Source organism: Loxodonta africana, chromosome 20 (genome assembly GCF_030014295.1).
Source record: "Loxodonta africana isolate mLoxAfr1 chromosome 20, mLoxAfr1.hap2, whole genome shotgun sequence".
Taxonomy (NCBI): domain Eukaryota; kingdom Metazoa; phylum Chordata; class Mammalia; order Proboscidea; family Elephantidae; genus Loxodonta; species Loxodonta africana.
The window spans coordinates 51,540,445-51,558,507 of NC_087361.1; the positions used below are offsets into that span (position 1 = coordinate 51,540,445).

Below are 18,063 nucleotides of genomic sequence, written 5' to 3' on the forward strand. Positions count from 1 at the left end.
CAGGGGCAAGGACGAGAAGGCAGGAGGGGATAGGAAAGCTAGTAACAGGGAACCCAAGGTCAAGAAGGACAGAGTGTTGACATGTCCTGGGATTGGCAACCAATGTCAGAAAACAATATGTGTATTAATTGTTTAATGAGAAACTAAAATACTCTGTAAAACTTCATCTAAACCCAAAACCAAACCTAGTGCCCTCGAGTCGATTCTGACTCATAGCGACCCTCTAGGACAGAGTAGAACCACCCCCATAGAGTTTCCAAGGAGCCCCTGGCAGATTTGAACTGCCAACCCTTTGGTTCACAGCCGTAGCACTTAACCACTACACCACCAGGGTTTCCTTCATCTAAAGTACCATAAAAAAAAGCTACACAAACTAAAGCAAAATAATTTTCAAATATCATCACATTTGTCTTAGGAGTATTGATCATTTTTCTTCTCAGGTTTATTCTGAGCATTATTCAAGAAAAACTTAATTACATCAGTAGTAGATTCATATTTTAGTGGGGCCTCTTCAGGATAAAGGATACAAGTTAGGTTCAAAAACCAAACCAAAACCAAACCCACTGCTGTCGAGTTGATTCCAGCTCATAGCAACCCTGCAGGGTTTCCAAGGCTGTAAATCTCTAGGAAGCAGCCTGCCACATCTTTCTCCCTTGGAGCTGTTGGTGGTTTTGAACCATCTATCTTTCAGTTAGCAATCAAGCATTTTAACTACTGCACCACCAGAGCTCCTTAGGTTCAAAAGTGAATATTTATTTAGAATGAGAAAAAACAAAACACAGCAAATCTCAAACTTTAAAAAAGCCGATAAATAAAACAAGCATCACAAAATCTAAGAAAACATATTTTATTAAGCAAGTGCCTGATATGCCTCTACCACACTTTTCCCAACATTTTTTGTCTGCACACACTTTGACCACTACTTCACAGGACAATGACTTTGCAGTGTCTGCCATGGAGAGAACAGGCAGTAGTTCACACTTTCCTCTAGCATGACCTTCATCAAAAAAAAAAAAAAAAAAGCTCTTATTGTTAAATAAGTTCAGAAAAAAAACTCTTTCAGCCCCACGACTCATTACTAGTAAAGTCAAGAAAATCTTGGCTCATTGTCAAATTTAGGAAAAATTTCTCTCAAGTTTCCTTCACATACATGCTGAAGTGTTTCATATCATTTCAAGTGTTTTTATGCAGTGACTAATCTCAAAAAACTTTTCAATTGACAATACTCACTGACCACATGGCCTTCCATGTCCTAGTTGCAGCAAGCACTTTGTAAGTTGTATAATTGTTGACATCATTATTCATGTAAAAGTTAAGTCTTTTCCTAACATGTTCTTACGACACACTCTTCTCATTAATCGGATTCCAAACCATCCAAGAATCTATTATTTCTATTCAAAATTTACTCTCTTCACCATGAACTACTTTTCATTAGAATTTGCTTCCCAATAATTTCTACAGATTTCAGCTCATTTTTATACAGTTTTTAAAAAATCATTTTCAATACATTTATATAGATTTTCTCTCCGCTCTTTAATACGTCAAATTGAAAATGATTCATTTACATCTGAATCAGGATTCTGTTTTTTTTTTTGTTTTTTTTTAAACTGAACTGCTACAAAGTCTCTTTCCAATATGCAGGAAAAAATGGACTATCAAAGCTCTGTGGATTGAGGTAGGCGGAGCCAAGATGATGGAATAGACAGACGCTTCCGTCAAGCCCTTTTTACAACGAAGACCCGAAAAAACAAGTGAAACAAGTATATTTGTGACAAGCTGGGAGCCCTGCACATCAAAGGCAAGCTTAGACAATGAACTGAGGGTCGGGGAAGGAAGACACTGATCAGAAGCAGATAGGAGTTACTGGTCCTGAATCCCGGGGAGCCCTCAGGCACCATTCCCAGAGAGATGGTGGTGGTGGCGGCGGGCTACTACTAGCGTTCAGCCGCAGTTTCCTCAGGGAGAAGCAGCCAGCCACGCAGCCCACTCACACCTCCGGAAACTAAGGAGACCACCGTGCTCTTGGCAAAAGCTAAGTACTTGAATATATTTTATCGCATCCCCCCCACCCCCAAGCTGGCTTCAGCGGCTGAATCCCTGGGCCTGAGATAGACCCTGCTGAGCACCTAGAGGCATCCTTCCGGCCTTAGGGAAGAAAAAATTTGAAACTGGGGGGAAAAGATAATTTGCTAGCTCCATTAACTGGGGGAGCTCAGGACAGAAGCGGCTCCTATCCAGGCATAAACTGTCCGTGGACCTTGAACAACTTTCCCTTCTGCATGGACCTGTGTAGGCCTATTTCAGGAGAATAGGCCCTTGTTGGCAAACTCCAACCACTTCAGCTGTGTGGTGGAAAGGTGGGTGTTTGACGTTTGACATTGCTTTGCCTATTAAACAAGGTCCTCACCTACCCACATCAGGGACCTAAGGACTGGTAGCTCCACTCAGGTTACCCACCCACCTGTGACAGGGGTCTAAAGATAACTGGTACCTCCCAGTCCTTACAACCAAAAACTTTGGGTGCCCACGGTCCCTCTGCAGAACCCACCCACCAGCACGCTCTAGGAAACAGAGACGCGTTTTCCACAGAGACACTTGGGGGTCAGTTTTCAGCCCCCTGCCTTGTTCAAAGCATGACCCCATGCTGTAATCAGATACCGGTACGTACACCAATCATCCCTGCCCCTCTAAGACTCTAGGACAGAGCCCGTACCACACACTTGATATCAGCTACCTGGAAACCTGAGCTCAATTCATACAAGAAAACTGAATGGACTCCTAGACTGATATACCTGATAACAGCTCTAGCCAGCTGGGGACAGGACACCAGAGCTCCAAAGGCAAAACTAATCAAGCTAGCTTACTCAAGCAACCCATAGGGGTATACCAAAACAAAACAAAGCAAGCAGCTACGACACAGTATGCAAGCATAAACTAATACAATAACTTATACATGGCTCGGAGACAACAGTCAATATCAAGTCACATGAAGAAACAGATCATGATCACCCCAACAGGCTCTCAAAACAAAGAATCCAGGGATCTTCTAGATGAAAGTGCATTCCCGGAATTACCAGATGCAGAATACAAAAGTTTAATATACAGAACCCTTCAAGACATCAGGAAGGAAATGAGGCAATAAGCAGAACAAGCAAGGAACACAGATAAAGCAACTGAAGAAATTAGAAAGATTATTCAGGAACGTAATGAAAAGTTTAATAAGCTGGAAAAATCCACAGACAGACAGCAATCAGAAATTCAGAAGATTAACAATAAAATTACAGAATTAGATAACTCAACAGAAAGTCCGAAGAGCAGAATTGAGCAAGTAGAAGCTAGAATTTCTGGACTCGAAGATAAATCACTTGGCACTAATATATTTGAAGAAAAATCAGATAAAAGAATTTAAAAAAATGAAGAAACCTTAAGAATCATGTCAGACTCTATCAAGAGAAATAACCTATGATTGATTGGAGTACCAGAACAGAGAGGGATAACAGAAAATACAGAGAAAATTGTTAAAGATTTGCTGGCAGAAAACTTCCCTGATATTGTGAAAGACAAGAAGATACCTAATTAAGATGCTCATCGAACTCCACATAAGGTAGATCTTAAAAGAAAGTCACCAACACATATTATAATCAAGCTTGCCAAAACCAAAGATAAAGAGACAATTAAAAGAACAGCGAAGGATAAACGAAAAGTCACCTACGAGGGAGAGCCAATAAGAATAAGCTCAGACTACTCAGCAGAAACCATGCAGGCAGGAAGGCAATGCGATGACATATTTAAAAAACTGAAGGAAAAATTGCCTGCCAAGAATCATATATCCATCAAAACTGTCTCTTAAATATAAAGGTGAAATTAAGACATTTCCAGATAAACACAAGTTGAGGGAATTCGTAAAAACCAAACCAAAACTCCAAGAAATACTAAAGGGAGTTCTTTGGTTAGAAAATCAATAATATCAGGTATCAACCCAAGACTAGAACACTGGGCAGAGCAACCAGAAGTCAACCCAGACAGGGAAATCAAAAAAAACAAAGCAAGACTATTAAAAAAAAAAAAAAAAAGCCTAAAACAGGGTAACAGCGATGTTATTACATAAGACAGTATTAAAATAATAAAGGGACTAAGAAATATAATCATACACCTTCCATATGGAGAGGAAGATATGGCGATACAAAGATATAAAAGTTAGTTTTAAATTTAGAAAAATAGGGGTAAATAATAAGGTAACCACAAAGGAGACAAACTATCCTACTCATCAAAATAAAATACAAAGGAAAAATACAGACTCAGCAGAAACAAAATCATCAACAACAAATGTGAGGAAAAGGACAATATACAAAGAAAATCTACTCAGCACATAAAATCAAGTGGGAAAAAGAAGCTGTCAATACACAAAAAAAGACATCAAAATGATAGCACTAAATTCATACCTATCCATAACTACCCTAAATGTAAGTGGACTAAATGCACCAATAAAGACACAGAGATTGGCAGAATGGATTAAAAAACAAGATCTGTCTATATGCTGCCTACAACAGACACACCTTAGACTTAGGAACACAAACAAACTAAAACTCAAAGGATGGAAAAATATATATACATCAAGCAAACAACAATCAAAAAAGAGCAGGAGTAGCAATATTAATTTCGGACAAAATAGACTTTAAAGTTAAATCCATCAGAAAGGATAAGGAAGGACACTATATAATGATTAAAGGGAGAATACACTAAGAAGATATAACCATACTAAATATTTATGCACCCAGTGACAGGGCTGCAAGATACATAAAACAAACTCTATCAGCACTGACAAGTGAGATAGACAGCTCCACAATAATAGTAGAAAACTTCAACACACCACTTTCGGTGAAGGACAGGACATCCAGAAAGAAGCTCAATAAAGACACGGAAGATCTAAATGCCACAGTCAACCAGCTTGACCTCGTAGACACATACCGACACTCCACCCAATGGCAACCAACTATACTTTCTTTTCTAGTGCACATGGAACATTCTCTAGAATAGACCACATATTAGGTCACAAAGTTAGCCTTAGCAGAATCCAAAACATTGAAATATTACAAAGCATCTTTTCTGACCATAAGGCCATAAAAGTGGAAATCAATAACAGGACAAGCAGGGAAAGGAAATTGAACACTTGGAAACTGAACAATACCCTGCTCAAAAAAGACTGGATTATAGAAGACATTGAGGATGGAATAAAGAAATTCATAGAATCAATGAGAATGAAAACACTTCCTATCAGAACCTTTGGGACACAGCAAAAGCGGTGCTCACAGGCCAATTTATATCAATACATGCATACATCCGAAAAGAAGAAAGGGCCAAAATCAAAGAACTATCCCTACAACTTGAACGAATAGAAAGAGAGCAACAAAAGAAACCCACAGACACCAGAGGAAAACAAATAATAAAAATTAGAGCTGAACTAAATGAAATAGAAAACAGAAAAACAATTGAAAGAATTAACAAGACCAAAAGCTGGTTTTTTGAAAAAAATCAACAAAACTGATAAACCGCTGGCCAAACTGAGAAAAGAAAAACAGGAGAGGAAGCAAATAACCCGAATAAGAAATGAGATGGGTGCTATTACAACAGACCCAACTGAAATTAAAAGAATTATATCAGATTACTATGAAAAGCTATACTCAAACAAATTTGAAAACCTAGAAGAAATGGATGAATTCCTAGAAACACACTCCCTACCTAAACTAACACAAACAGAGGTAGAACAACTAAACACACCCATAACGAAAGAAGAAATTGAAAAGGTAATCAAAAAACTCCCAACAAAAAAAAAAAAGAGCCCTGGTCAGGATGGCTTCACTGCAGAGTTCTACCAAACTTTCAGAGAAGAGTTAACACCACTACTACTAAAGGTATTTCAGAGCACAGAAAAGGATGGGACACTACCAAACTCATTTTATGAAGCCACCATATCCCTGATACCAAACAAGGCAAAGACACCACAAGAAAAGAAAATTATAGACCCTGCATCCCTCATGAATGTAGATGCAAAAATCCTCAACAAAATTCTAGCCGATAGAATTCAACAACGTATCAAAAAAATTATTCACCATGACCAAGTGGGATTCATACCAGGTATGCAGGGATGGTTCAACATTAGAAAAACAATTAATGTAATCCACCACATAAATAAAACAAAAGACAAGAATCACATGATTTTATCAATTGATGCAGAAAAGGCATTTGACAAAGTTCAGCACTCATTCATGATAAAAACTCTCAGCAAAATAGGAATAAAAGGAAAATTCCTCAACATAATAAAGGGCGTGTATACAAAGCCAACAGCCAATATCACCCTAAATGGAGAGAGCCTGAAAACATTCCCACTGAGATCGGGAACCAGACAAGGATGCCCTTTATCACCACTCTTATTCAACATTGTGCTAGAAGTCCTAGCCGGAGCAATTAGGCCAGATAAAGATATAAAGCACATCCAGATTGGCAAGAAAGTAGTAAAAGCATCTCTATTTGCAGATGACATGATCTCATACACAGAAAACCCTAAGGAATCCTCCAGAAAACTACTGAAACTAATAGAAGAGCTCAGCAGAATATCAGGATACAAGATAAACATTCAAAAATCAGTTGGATTCCTCTACACCAACAAAAAGAACATCGAAGAGGAAATCACCAAATCAATGCCATCTACAGTAGCCCCCAAGAAAATAAAATACTTAGGAATAAGTCTTACCAGAGATGGAAAGCACTTATACAAAGAAAACTACAGTACACTTCTGCAAGAAACCAAAAGAGACTTACATAAGTAGAAGAACATACCTTGCTCATGGATAGAAAGACTTAACATTATAAAAATGTCTATTCTACCAAAAGCGATCTATACATTTAATGCAATTCCGATCCAAATCCCAAGGACATTCTTTAATGAGATGGAGAAACAAATCACCAACTTCATATGGAAGGGAAAGAGGTCCTGGATAAATAAGGCATTACTGAAAAAGAAGAACAAAGAGGGAGGCCTTACTTTACCTGATTTTAGAACCTATTATACCACCACAGTAGTCATAACAGCCTGGTACTGGTACAACAACAGATACATGGACCAATGGAACAGAATTGAGAATCCAGACATAAATCCATCCACATATGAGCAGTTGATATTTGACAAAGGCCCCAAAACAGTTAAATGGGGAAAAGACAGTCTTTTTAATAAATGGTGCTGGCATAACTGGATATCCATCTCCAAAAAAAGGAAACAAGACCCATACTGCACTCCATGCATAAAAACTAACTCAAAATGGATCAAAGACCTAAATATAAAATCTATAATGATTAAGGTCATGGAAAAAAAAATAGGAACAACATTAGGAGCCCTAATACATGGCATAAACAGTATCCAAAACATTATAAAGAAGATAGAAGAAAAACCAGATAACTGGGAGCTCCTAAAAAGCAAACACCTATGCTCATCCAAAGACTTCACCAAAACAATAAAAAGACTACCTACAGACTGGGAAAAAGTTTTTAGCTATGACATTTCTGATCAGTGCCTGATCTCTAAAATCCACATAACACTGCAAAAACTCAACTGCAAAAAACAAATAACCCAATTAAAAAATGGGCAAAAGATATGAACAAACATTTCACTAAAGAAGACATTCAGGTGGCTAACAGATATATGAGGAAATGTTCACGATCATCAGCCATTAGAGAAATGCAGATCAAAACCACAATGAGATTTCATGTCACTCCAACAAGGCTGGCGTTAATCCAAAAAAACACAAAATAATAAATGTTGGAGAGGCTGTGGAGAGACTGGAACACTTCTACACTGCTGGTGGAAGTGTAAAATGGTACAACCACTTTAGAAATCGATTTGGCGTTTCCTTAAAAAGCTAGAAATACAACTACCATACGATCCAGCAATCCCACTTCTCGGAATATATTCTAGAGAAATAAGAGCCTTTACATAAACATATATATGCACACCCATGTTTATTGCAGCACCGTTGACAATAGCAAAAAGATGGAAGCAACCAAGGTGTCCATCATCGGATGAATGGATAAGTAAATTATGGTATATTCACACAATGGAATACTATGCATCGATAAAGAACAGTGAGGAATCTGTGAAACATTTCATAACATGGAGGAACCTGGAAGGCATTATGCTGAGTGAAATTAGTTGCAAAAGGACAAATATTGTATAAGACCACTACTATAAGAACTTGAGAAATAGTTTAAACTGAGAAGAAAACATTCTTTCCTGGTTATGGGGTGGGGTGGGATAGGAGCATTCACTAATTAGACAGTAGATAAGAACTACTTTAGGTGAAGGGAATGACAGCACACAATACAGGGGAGGTCAGCACAATTGGACTAAACCAAAAGCAAAGAAGTTTCCTGAATAAACTGAATGCTTCGAAAGACAGCGTAGCAGGGGCAGGGGTCTGGGGACCATGGTTTCAGGGGACATCTAAGTCAACTGGCTTAATAAAATCTATTAAGAAAACATTCTGCATCCCACTTTGAAGAGTGGTGTCTGGGGTCTTAAACGCTAACGAGCAGCCATCTAAGATGCATCAATTGGTCTCAACCCACCTGGATCAAAGGAGAATGAAGAACACCAAGGACACAAGGCGGTTATGAGCCCAAGAGATAGAAAGGGCCACATGAACCAGAGACTACATCATCCTGAGACCAGAAGAACTAGATGGTGCCCGGCTACAACCGATGACTGCCCTGACAGGGAACACAACAGAGAACCCCTGAAGGAGCAGGAGAGGAGTGGGATGCAGACTCCAAATTCTCATAAGACTAGACTTAATGGTCTGACTGAGACTGGAAGGACCCTGGTGGTCACGGCCCCAGACCTTCTGTTGGCCCAGGACAGGAACCATTCCCGAAGCCAACTCTTCAGACATGGATTGGACTGGACAATGGGTTGGAGAGGGGTGCTGGTGAGGAGTGAGCTTCTTGGATCAGATGGACACTTGAGACTTTGCTGGCGCCTCCTGCCTGGTGGGAAGATGAGATGGTGGAGCGGGTTAGAAGCAGGCGAAATGGACATGAAAAGAGAGAGTGGAGGGAGAGAGCCGGCTGTCTCATTATGGGGAGAGTAATTGGGAGTGTGTTGCAAAGTGAATATGGGTTTTTGTGTGAGATACTGACTTGATTTGTAAACTTTCACTTAAAGCACAATAAAAATTTAAAAAAAAAAAAAACAAACAACTGTCTGTGGCCCCTCCAGAATCACCCAACTGAAGGGGAAATGTGTTGGAGGGGAAAGACAGTGATATCACTTCTGCAAAATTTACAAAAACATGACTCCCCGCAACCCCACATCTCGGTCTTAAGGTGAAGATGTCTACTGTCCCTACTGAAAAGGCAGGAGGCTATCTGTGGCGGTCTGGAACTCAGGTATCACTCCAGATTAGAGATAATCTAGGAGTCATTAATGTGTAGGTAACAATGGAGGCCATTTTCTCCCTCAGTTGCCACTGAGTCAAGTCCAACTCATGGTGACTCCAAACTGTGTCAGAGTACAACTGTGCTCCATAAGGTTTTCAACAGCTGATTTTTTTCAGAAGCAGATCAGCAGGGCTTTCCTGTGTGGTGCCTCTGCATGGACTCAAGCCTCTAACCTTTTGTTTAGCAGCCAAGTGTGTTACTGTTTACATCACCCAGGGGCTCAACTGAGACCGCAGGAGATCGTGTCATCGTCTGGCAGGGTCTGAAAACCTTTTCTATAAGGGGACAGATGGTAATTGTTTTCGGCTTGGCAGGCTATGCAGTCTCTGGGGAGACTACTCAGCTCTGTAGTTGTAGTGTGAAAGCAGCCATATATAACACAGAAACAAAGGGGTGGGATGGATTGGGGGGGGCTCTAGTTTACTGACCCCTGGTTTACCACATCAAAAGTTTAATTCTCACTCAGGCTAAATGCCCAGCATGGATTGACAGGGGTCTTTGCCTCACATTTTCAGAGACACAGGCTGATGAAGGCAATACCATCTTGAGGCGGAACCATCTGGAACAGCAGCTGTAGCAGAAAAAGACAGCCAATTGCCGATAGCCCTGTCACTCTCTCAGCTACAAAGCGGAACTTCAGGTACTCATATTTCACTGGCTAGAACTAGTCCGTTGGCTCCACTAACAGCAATTCGGCCAGCAAAAGTCAAGGAACAAATGAAGCATTTCATGAGTGTGGGAGACCGGTTGCCAAAATAACCCAACTCTGACACCTCCTCTTGTATTTATTATCCTTTGCAATGTGACTATGGGTCCTAACATCAAGAAAAGGAGTCTATTTTACCATCTCTTGAATGCAGACTGGCCTTGTGACTTGCCTTGACCAATAGAACATGGCAGAGTGATGGCATGCTGGTTCTAAGACTAGGCTTCACGAGGTGTGGTGAGCTCTGCTATCTCTTTTGGACCTCCCCCTCTGCCAGGTGACCAAGGTGGCTAGCCTGTAGGAGGATGAAAGATCATACGGACTACAATCATGGTGTCCCAGCCAGCACCCCAGACATGTAAAGCCACCTTGCTGACCAACAGCTAAGCAGACACACGAGTGAGTTCCTTTTCCCTCAGTCAAGTCTCACGCATTAAGGAACATCAACATGTGGTAGCAGCCTGAGTGCTAGCAAATAGAAAGTGTTTAATAAATACTTTTGGAACTGAACCTCAAAAACCAGGTAGCAGTTTTTGTGTTTATATGACTCGAGGTCAATTTGCTGAAAACAAGTTTACAGTAAGTCATTTTCCAGGATGAAAAATGTATTGAAATCTGACTTGCTGAAAACGAATTCTCTAAATTACCAATTCGCTGGATGGTCAAGAATGGTGGGTTCTACCTTTGCCTCAGCTTCCTGTGAGGCAAGCCCACGAGCGGCATGATGCTTATGTCCACAAAATAGAGAGACTGCAAACACCATATAGGAAAAACTTCGCCTACTTGCACATAAAATGGCTGGAGGTAGATGTACACTAAAGGTTTGAAAAAAACTCTATCTGCAAACTAGCTTTCAATTTGGCAAGGAGTAACAGGCATGGAAATTTAAACAAAACTTGTCTTATTTCATAATAAAACATCTAGAGATAGGCAAGGGCTGGTGTTGCACCAGCAGCTCAGCAATGCAGTGGGGTTGGCATCTCTGTGGCTCTCTTGGCCCTTCCTTCCCTTTTGTAAGAAAGTGCTGCTGTAACTCCAGCCATCGCTTTGGTGTTTGTGGCAGAAAAGAGGGGAAGAGGTGGTCTAGCTGCCTCTGTCAGTTCAACCAGGAAAGCAAAGGCTTTCCCAGAAGTCCCCTAGCCAAAGCTATGTGCTGAGGCCACCCCAAACCATAACTGAGGCTGGAGGGTGGGGCTTTAGCTTTTCCAGGTTCTTTAGTAGAGACAGGGAAGAGAGAAAGGGGTTGGGAATGGGGATAAAGTAGACCACCAACACTGTCTTCTCAGGTATAATTAACTTCTTCTTTATAACGGGTTCTTTATATGCTGCGAAATTTCTATCAACACTTTTAAGATCATAACTTGAAACTCAGTTCTGCCTTCCATCATGTTGATCATGCTTTCTCATCATCATTTTATGTATTTTTAAGACATGCATTTCAAGGATCTCCTTTTTCCTCTTTTTTTTCTTCTCCCTAACTTTCTAGGATGGGACTAAAATAAAATGACTTAACCTTTCAAGAAAGGATGGGAAAAACCAAATGGCCAACAGTGACAAAATACTTTCAACTACTCCTCTGTTCAGTCATTGTCCTTCCACACCAAAGAGCATCTGGAAAACACCCCCACATCCTCTGGCATTTAAAAACTGATACAGCTGACCAAAGTCCATGTGGTTTCCTCTGGCTCCGTCAGCACTGAACGCTTTCTCTTCAAAAACGGAAAACTTTCTTTGTCTTTCCAGCTCATCGCTTGTGCCATCAAAAGGAATGTCTTCTCGATGGCGAATTAAAATTCTCTTCCAGTTTAATTTTCTGAGTCTGAAAAGAAACGTTCCAAGCAAATTTTACTGACTCGTAGCAACATCTTAGAAATGTACAAACCGGTGGATCTCAAACTACTGAAGGGACTTCTCAGTACCATTTAGGGAACCAGTAGAGAAATGGGAAGACTAGCAAAAATTCTAATGCTCCTAGAAAGCCCCTTGTTTTACAGTGTATAGGGCTTATAGCATCTCTAAGTTGAAGGCAGACTCGGACCCACAGAAACAGACAGGGATAGAGAAGCCATCGTTCAGGGGCTCAAATCATTCAACACACATTTACAGAACATCTCCTGTGTGTCCTGTGTCAGGTCAAGGGAATAATGCTGATCATGTGATTTCTACCTTATCCACTGACTTGAGATCGAAACCCCATGAAGACACAACCCCAAGGACATACTTATTTCCACATCTCTACTATCCTGTTGGAAACCCTGGAGGCGCAGTGGTTAAGAGCTACAGCTGCTACCCAAAAGGTCAGCAATTCGAATCCACCAGGCACTCCTTGGAAACTCTATGGTGCAGTTCTACCCTGTTCTATAGGGTCACTATGAGACAGAATTGACTCGACAGCAACAAGTTTGGCTTGTTTTTGTTTTACTATCCTGTTATGCAACGGTTAAGATCTGGGCTACTAACCAAAAGGTTGGCAGTTCAAATCCACTAGCCATTCCTTTGAAACCCTATAGGGCAGATCTATTCTGCCCTATAGGGTTGCTATGGGTCGGAAATGACTCGAAGGCACATAACAATGACAACTATGCTGTTTAGTACCAAAATTAATGACACAGTATATAAAATATACGCAAGCCAACCTCGACCAGAACTCTTCACAGGCACTTTGTGGGCCTTCCACACAAACAACGCCAGGCTTCCCTGGCATGCTAAACCCAGACAGGGAAAGCTCCTTTGCCCATTCTAGAATATTCTTCCTTTTGCATTTGTTGTAGATGTGATGGCTATAGATCCAGAGCCGCGTGAGAATGAGGTCGAGTGGCTGGGCTGTACTTCCTGTGGTGGTGGAAGATGTGGCGTCTCTGCTGACGTAGCCAGAGGCATGTTCTCTGACCCAGTCTGTGGCATTCAGTATACAGACATCTCCGCAACAGTTCTTTTGCAGGTATGCGTGCAGATCTGTGTTCAGCTGAGTCTGCTGGGATCTACTTAAAAATACCGATCTGATGGAAAAGATAGGGGAAAATTTTGAATCAATTTTTTTGGAGTGAAAAACAAACACGAGAATTGCTTTTAGTCTCAGGTTGATTTTCAGCTCTAAGCTTGGCCAGACTTTCTGTACCATACCTGACGGTAATTTCAGGCAGAACTGCAGGGTATTTGAAAGGAAGAACACAGGCCAGTGAAAACGTCACCTGGTCGGAAAGGAGAAAAATGCCCTAAGTGTTGTTTTAAGTCTTGACATGTTTCTATTCTTCCAAAAACAATAATGAATTACCATTGCTTCCTCAGACACGTCCAGGTTGATATTGACAGTAAAGTAAATTTTTGAGGATCGCCCCTCTGTGGTCTTCTTTTCAACACAATCTTTCAGCTCGGCTAAAGCCAGCTGGTCATTCACTACGAACTCCTTCTCACTGGGGAACATGCTGGCCAGCAGCTCTAACTCAGAGAGCTGGGCCTCTGCCTGCTCAAGCTCAGTCATTTCTGCATACCTGTAAGTGCCTAAAGAGGTAAAAATAAGAGAGACGATTTACATATACCATCTTGGGGGAACTCAATCGACCAATACTTACTGAAAATGTATTTGATTTCTTTATAAAATGTGAAATTTAATCAGATTCTCTTTCTCCATCATTCTACTTATTGGATGTCATATGCTAAGGAGCAAAACATGGGAAAATCCAAGGATAGCCAGAACACTCTAGTAATAATGAGGCACCAAATTCCTTTGAATCAGGACAGTTGATCTGGCATCTTGAGCTACCACAACAAGCAATTTCACTGAAGTAAACAAATAATGTAGTTAGAAAGCTGTACCAATAATACAGCTGGAGAGAGGATATACCTGGCTACCTGGGAAACCTAGAATGAATGGGAAAGACAATTTACTAATGTGGATGGTTAGCTTTCTTGACTAAAAATTAAAGTTTATTAATTTAAAAAAAAGCAGAAGAATGTAAAGAAGAGAAAATAAAGAATAATAACCCACAGCCTACATAACCCGTTAACGTTAAACAAACAAAAATAGTACATGCTTAGAACATACAAGGAGCAGAAAAAGGTAAAAGATGGAGATTCTTTCGCCTCTTCCACTACCCGAGTAAGTCATCTCTCAAGGCAATGACTATTCATCGTTTTTGATGTTTCATATCACAAAACATTTTAAGCAGCATAAAACCCACTACTCTTGAGTCGATTCCGACCCCTATAGGACAGACTGGAACTGCCCCATAGGGTTTCCAAGGAGCAGCTGGTGGATTCAAATTGTCGACTTTTTGTTAGTATAAACCACTGTGCCACCAGGGCTTCTTAAGTATTATACATATATAAAAATATATGCAGGTATAATGCATATATGTATGTGTGTGTGTAGACAGTCATATCCAGATCTATTTTTCAATGTATCCAAAGAGAATATTATACATGTAATTTTTCTTATCACTTCCCAACCCCCTTAAAAATACATTTTGTCAATCTTTTCATTGTCAGCACATAGTGATCTATCTCATTCTCTCTAATGGCTGCCTGTCAAATTGAATCGTGTAATTATACCATAATTTATTAAACTCCTTACCTGTTGATGGGCACTTGGGTTGTTTCCTTGTTTTTGCCATTATGAAGAACGCTATAGTGGAGTCCTTCTGTATACACAGTTCGGTGAACTGTGAATACAGTATATTCAAGAATAAACTCATGGAGGCAGCTTTGCTGAATTGAAAGGTATGACAATGTAAATTTTGATAGATATTGCTGAATTGCCTTCCAGAAAGCTGCCGTACAGAATTTAAAATGTTTACATAGTCCTGTTTATCAATCTCTTCTTTTATGGGTTTTGAGTTTTATGTCTTGGTGAGAAAGGACTTGGCTACTGCAAGATCATTTAGAAATTTTTCCATTTTTAACTTGAAACACTTCTATTTTCAGTTTTTGCATTCAAATATTTGATCCATCTGTAATTTACTTTGGTTTATAAGGTGAGAGAAACACTAGCTTTATTTTCTCCAGTTAGCTAGTCATTTGTACCAATACATCTTATATTATGATCCATTTGAAGTGCCTCCTTAAACATGTTATACGCCTATTTGTATTTGGGTATATTTCTGGGTTCTCCATTCTGACTCACTGACATGTCATGTCAGGTCCCAATGCTCGATTGTTTAAATCACTATAGCTTTACGATGGGCCAGTAAATTGCTCCTACTCCATTCTCTCCACAGACATTACTCTTCTTTTCCAAAATTTTCCTGGTTATTCTCACATGTTTATTTTTCCATATAAATATTAGAATCATTTTGTCAAGTTTCAGAAAAACGACTGGGGAATTGCATTGAAATTAAACATTAATGTAGGGAAAAATGACACAATTACAACATAGAATTTTCCCTTCGGTAGAGTTTGTTTTTTTTTTTAATGGGTTTACTGCACTATAATTCATATACTATAAAATGCATTCATTTTAAAGTGTACAATTTAATGATTTCTGATATACTTACAGAGTTGCGCAACCATCACCAAGGTCCCTGGATAGTGCAAACGGTTTGCACTCGACTACTAACCTAAAAGCTGGCGGTTTGAACTCACCCAGTGGTACCACACAAGAAAGGCCTGGTTATCTGCTCCTATAAGATTACAGCCAAGAACACTCCATGGAGCAGTTCTATTTGGTAACATACGGGGTTGCCCTAAGTCGGAACTGACTAGATGGCAATGAGTTTTTAATTTTTATTTTTGCAATCACCACCACAATCTAATTTTAGAACATTCCTGTCACTCCAAAAAGAACTCTTGAGTCCATTCATAGTCATTCCCTGTTCCCACCCCTAGTCCCAGGCAACCATCAGTTTACTTTCTTTCACTATAAATTTGCCTGGTTTTTTGTTTTTGTTTTTTGCTATTTCATATAAAGGGAATCATGCCATATGTGGTCTTTTGTGTCTGGCTTCTTCCACTTAGCAAAATTCATCTATGTTATTGTACTTCATATATCCATGCTTCACTCCTTTTTATTGCTGGATTGTATGGACTCTATTGTATGTGTACACCAGATTTTGTTCATCCATTCTCATAAGAGTTTTAGACGTTTTTTCTTCATATAGGTAGTTGGAATCCCTGGGTGGCACAAATAATTAAGCTCTCAAATACTAGCCAAAAGGTTGGTGGTTTGAACACACCCAGAGGCACCTGGGAAGACAGGTCTCATAATCTGTTAAGGTCACAGCCTTGAAAACCCTACTGACTTCTACTCTGCGTACATGGGGTCACCATGAGTCCAAAAACTACTCAATGGCAACTAACAACAACAACAACAGATTCTGTACGTTTTGGGGGTAAGTTTATTTTATGCTGAACTGTTTTATTTTGGGGTCTGCTATTGTAAAGGGGGTCTTTTATTATACTTTCTGATATTGTTGACCACTCTCTCCTTGAAATCCTCTTCTTCTTTGTTTTCCTTCACACCACGCTCTCCTGGATTTTCCTTCTGTTTGGTCATTGCTAGGGATTCTTTGAGGGTTCCTACTGCTGAAAAGGATCTTTAAAATGTTAACACCCATTAGGTGCCCTTTTATCTTCTTTCTTTATTCTCTCACGGTGCCAAATACCATCTAATATTAAATGTCCACAGCCCTCAAATTTGTACGTGATGTCCATCTTCTTGAGCCCCTTATATGCAAATGTAACTGCATCTGTATATTTCTGTCGGATGGCATCTCAGACTTAGCAGGTCTACTACTACTAGTACCCACTACTGTTCAGTCAATTCTGAATCATGGTGAGTTACTCATGTGTGTTATAGAGCAGAACTGCTCCATAGGGTTTTCACGGCTGCCCTCTTAGTAGAAGCAGATCACCAGGTCTTTGTTCTGTGGTACCGCTGGGTGGTTTGAACTTTTAGGTTAATAAAAAAAAATTTAGCGCAAATCATTTGTACCTCCTAGGGACCTACTAACAGGTCTAAATTATGATTTTCTCTCCACCTGGACCCAACTCAGCAAATCTGTCCTTCCATCAGTGTTTCAGACTCATAGTGACCCTATAGGACAGAAGGGAATTGCCCCGTTGGGGTTCCTAGGTTGTTATCTCATAGAAGCAGACTGCCACATCATTCCCTCGCAGAGCAGCTGGTGGGTTCGAACTGCCGACCTTTCCATTAGCAGCCAAGACCTCAACCACTGTGCCACCAGGGCTCCTTCCTTTAGGACCCCTCCCCACTTTATTAAGTAGTTAAGGAGCCCTAGTCGCACAGTGGTTAAAGCAATTGACTGCTAACTGAAAGGCTGGTGGTTTGAAACCGCCAGTGGATCTATGGGAGAAAGATGTGGCAGTCAGCTTCTGCAGAGACTTACAGCCTTGGAAACCCTATGGGGTCACTATGACTCGGAATCGACTCCAGGGCAGTGGGTTTGGGGTGGGTTTTATTAACTAGTTAGGTCCCACTTAGTATTAACAGTTCATACGATGATGGAAAGGTGTCACTCTTTCCCTGGAAAAGTTGCTCGAGTGCCTGTGAGCCTGAATTGACTCACAGCACTCGAAAACAACACTAAATTGATGGAAATGTTGGATTTCTTCTGACCTAGAGGTACCACGAAAAAAGTTACTAAAGGCTGTGAGTGAACCAAGGAAAGTTGGGCACCCCTGCTGCATGGGATGGAAAGGAGTGGGTTTGGGACTTTTATTTTTCCTTGTGGGCACTGAAGTATTATTTGACTTTTTCAAACAATATGTTTATATTACTTTGATGAAATAAAATTTTAATTTAATTTTACAAAAGAAAATGTGCAAAAATACACAAGGAAACTTAGTAAGAGAAGGATAATGGAAGAGAGAGACATCAAAACATTCCATAAAGTGCCAATAGTTAAAACAGC

General features: G+C 40.1%; 1 protein-coding gene across 3 annotated transcripts in view; it reads right to left on the bottom strand.

The window, feature by feature from the left end:
• Window positions 1-1,532: 1,532 nt before the first annotated feature.
• Window positions 1,533-18,063, bottom strand: part of RWDD2B (RWD domain containing 2B) — a 28,998-nt gene continuing 12,467 nt past the window's right edge. For all 3 annotated transcript variants that reach the window (XM_010590334.3, XM_010590333.3, XM_023548487.2), the window contains 4 exons: window positions 13,470-13,696; window positions 13,319-13,386; window positions 12,832-13,194; window positions 1,533-12,014 (listed from right to left, as the gene is read on the bottom strand). In XM_010590334.3, the coding sequence (XP_010588636.1) occupies window positions 11,780-12,014; window positions 12,832-13,194; window positions 13,319-13,386; window positions 13,470-13,676 (873 nt within the window). In that variant the 5' untranslated portion in view covers window positions 13,677-13,696 and the 3' untranslated portion in view covers window positions 1,533-11,779. The remainder of the gene's footprint in view (window positions 12,015-12,831; window positions 13,195-13,318; window positions 13,387-13,469; window positions 13,697-18,063) is intronic.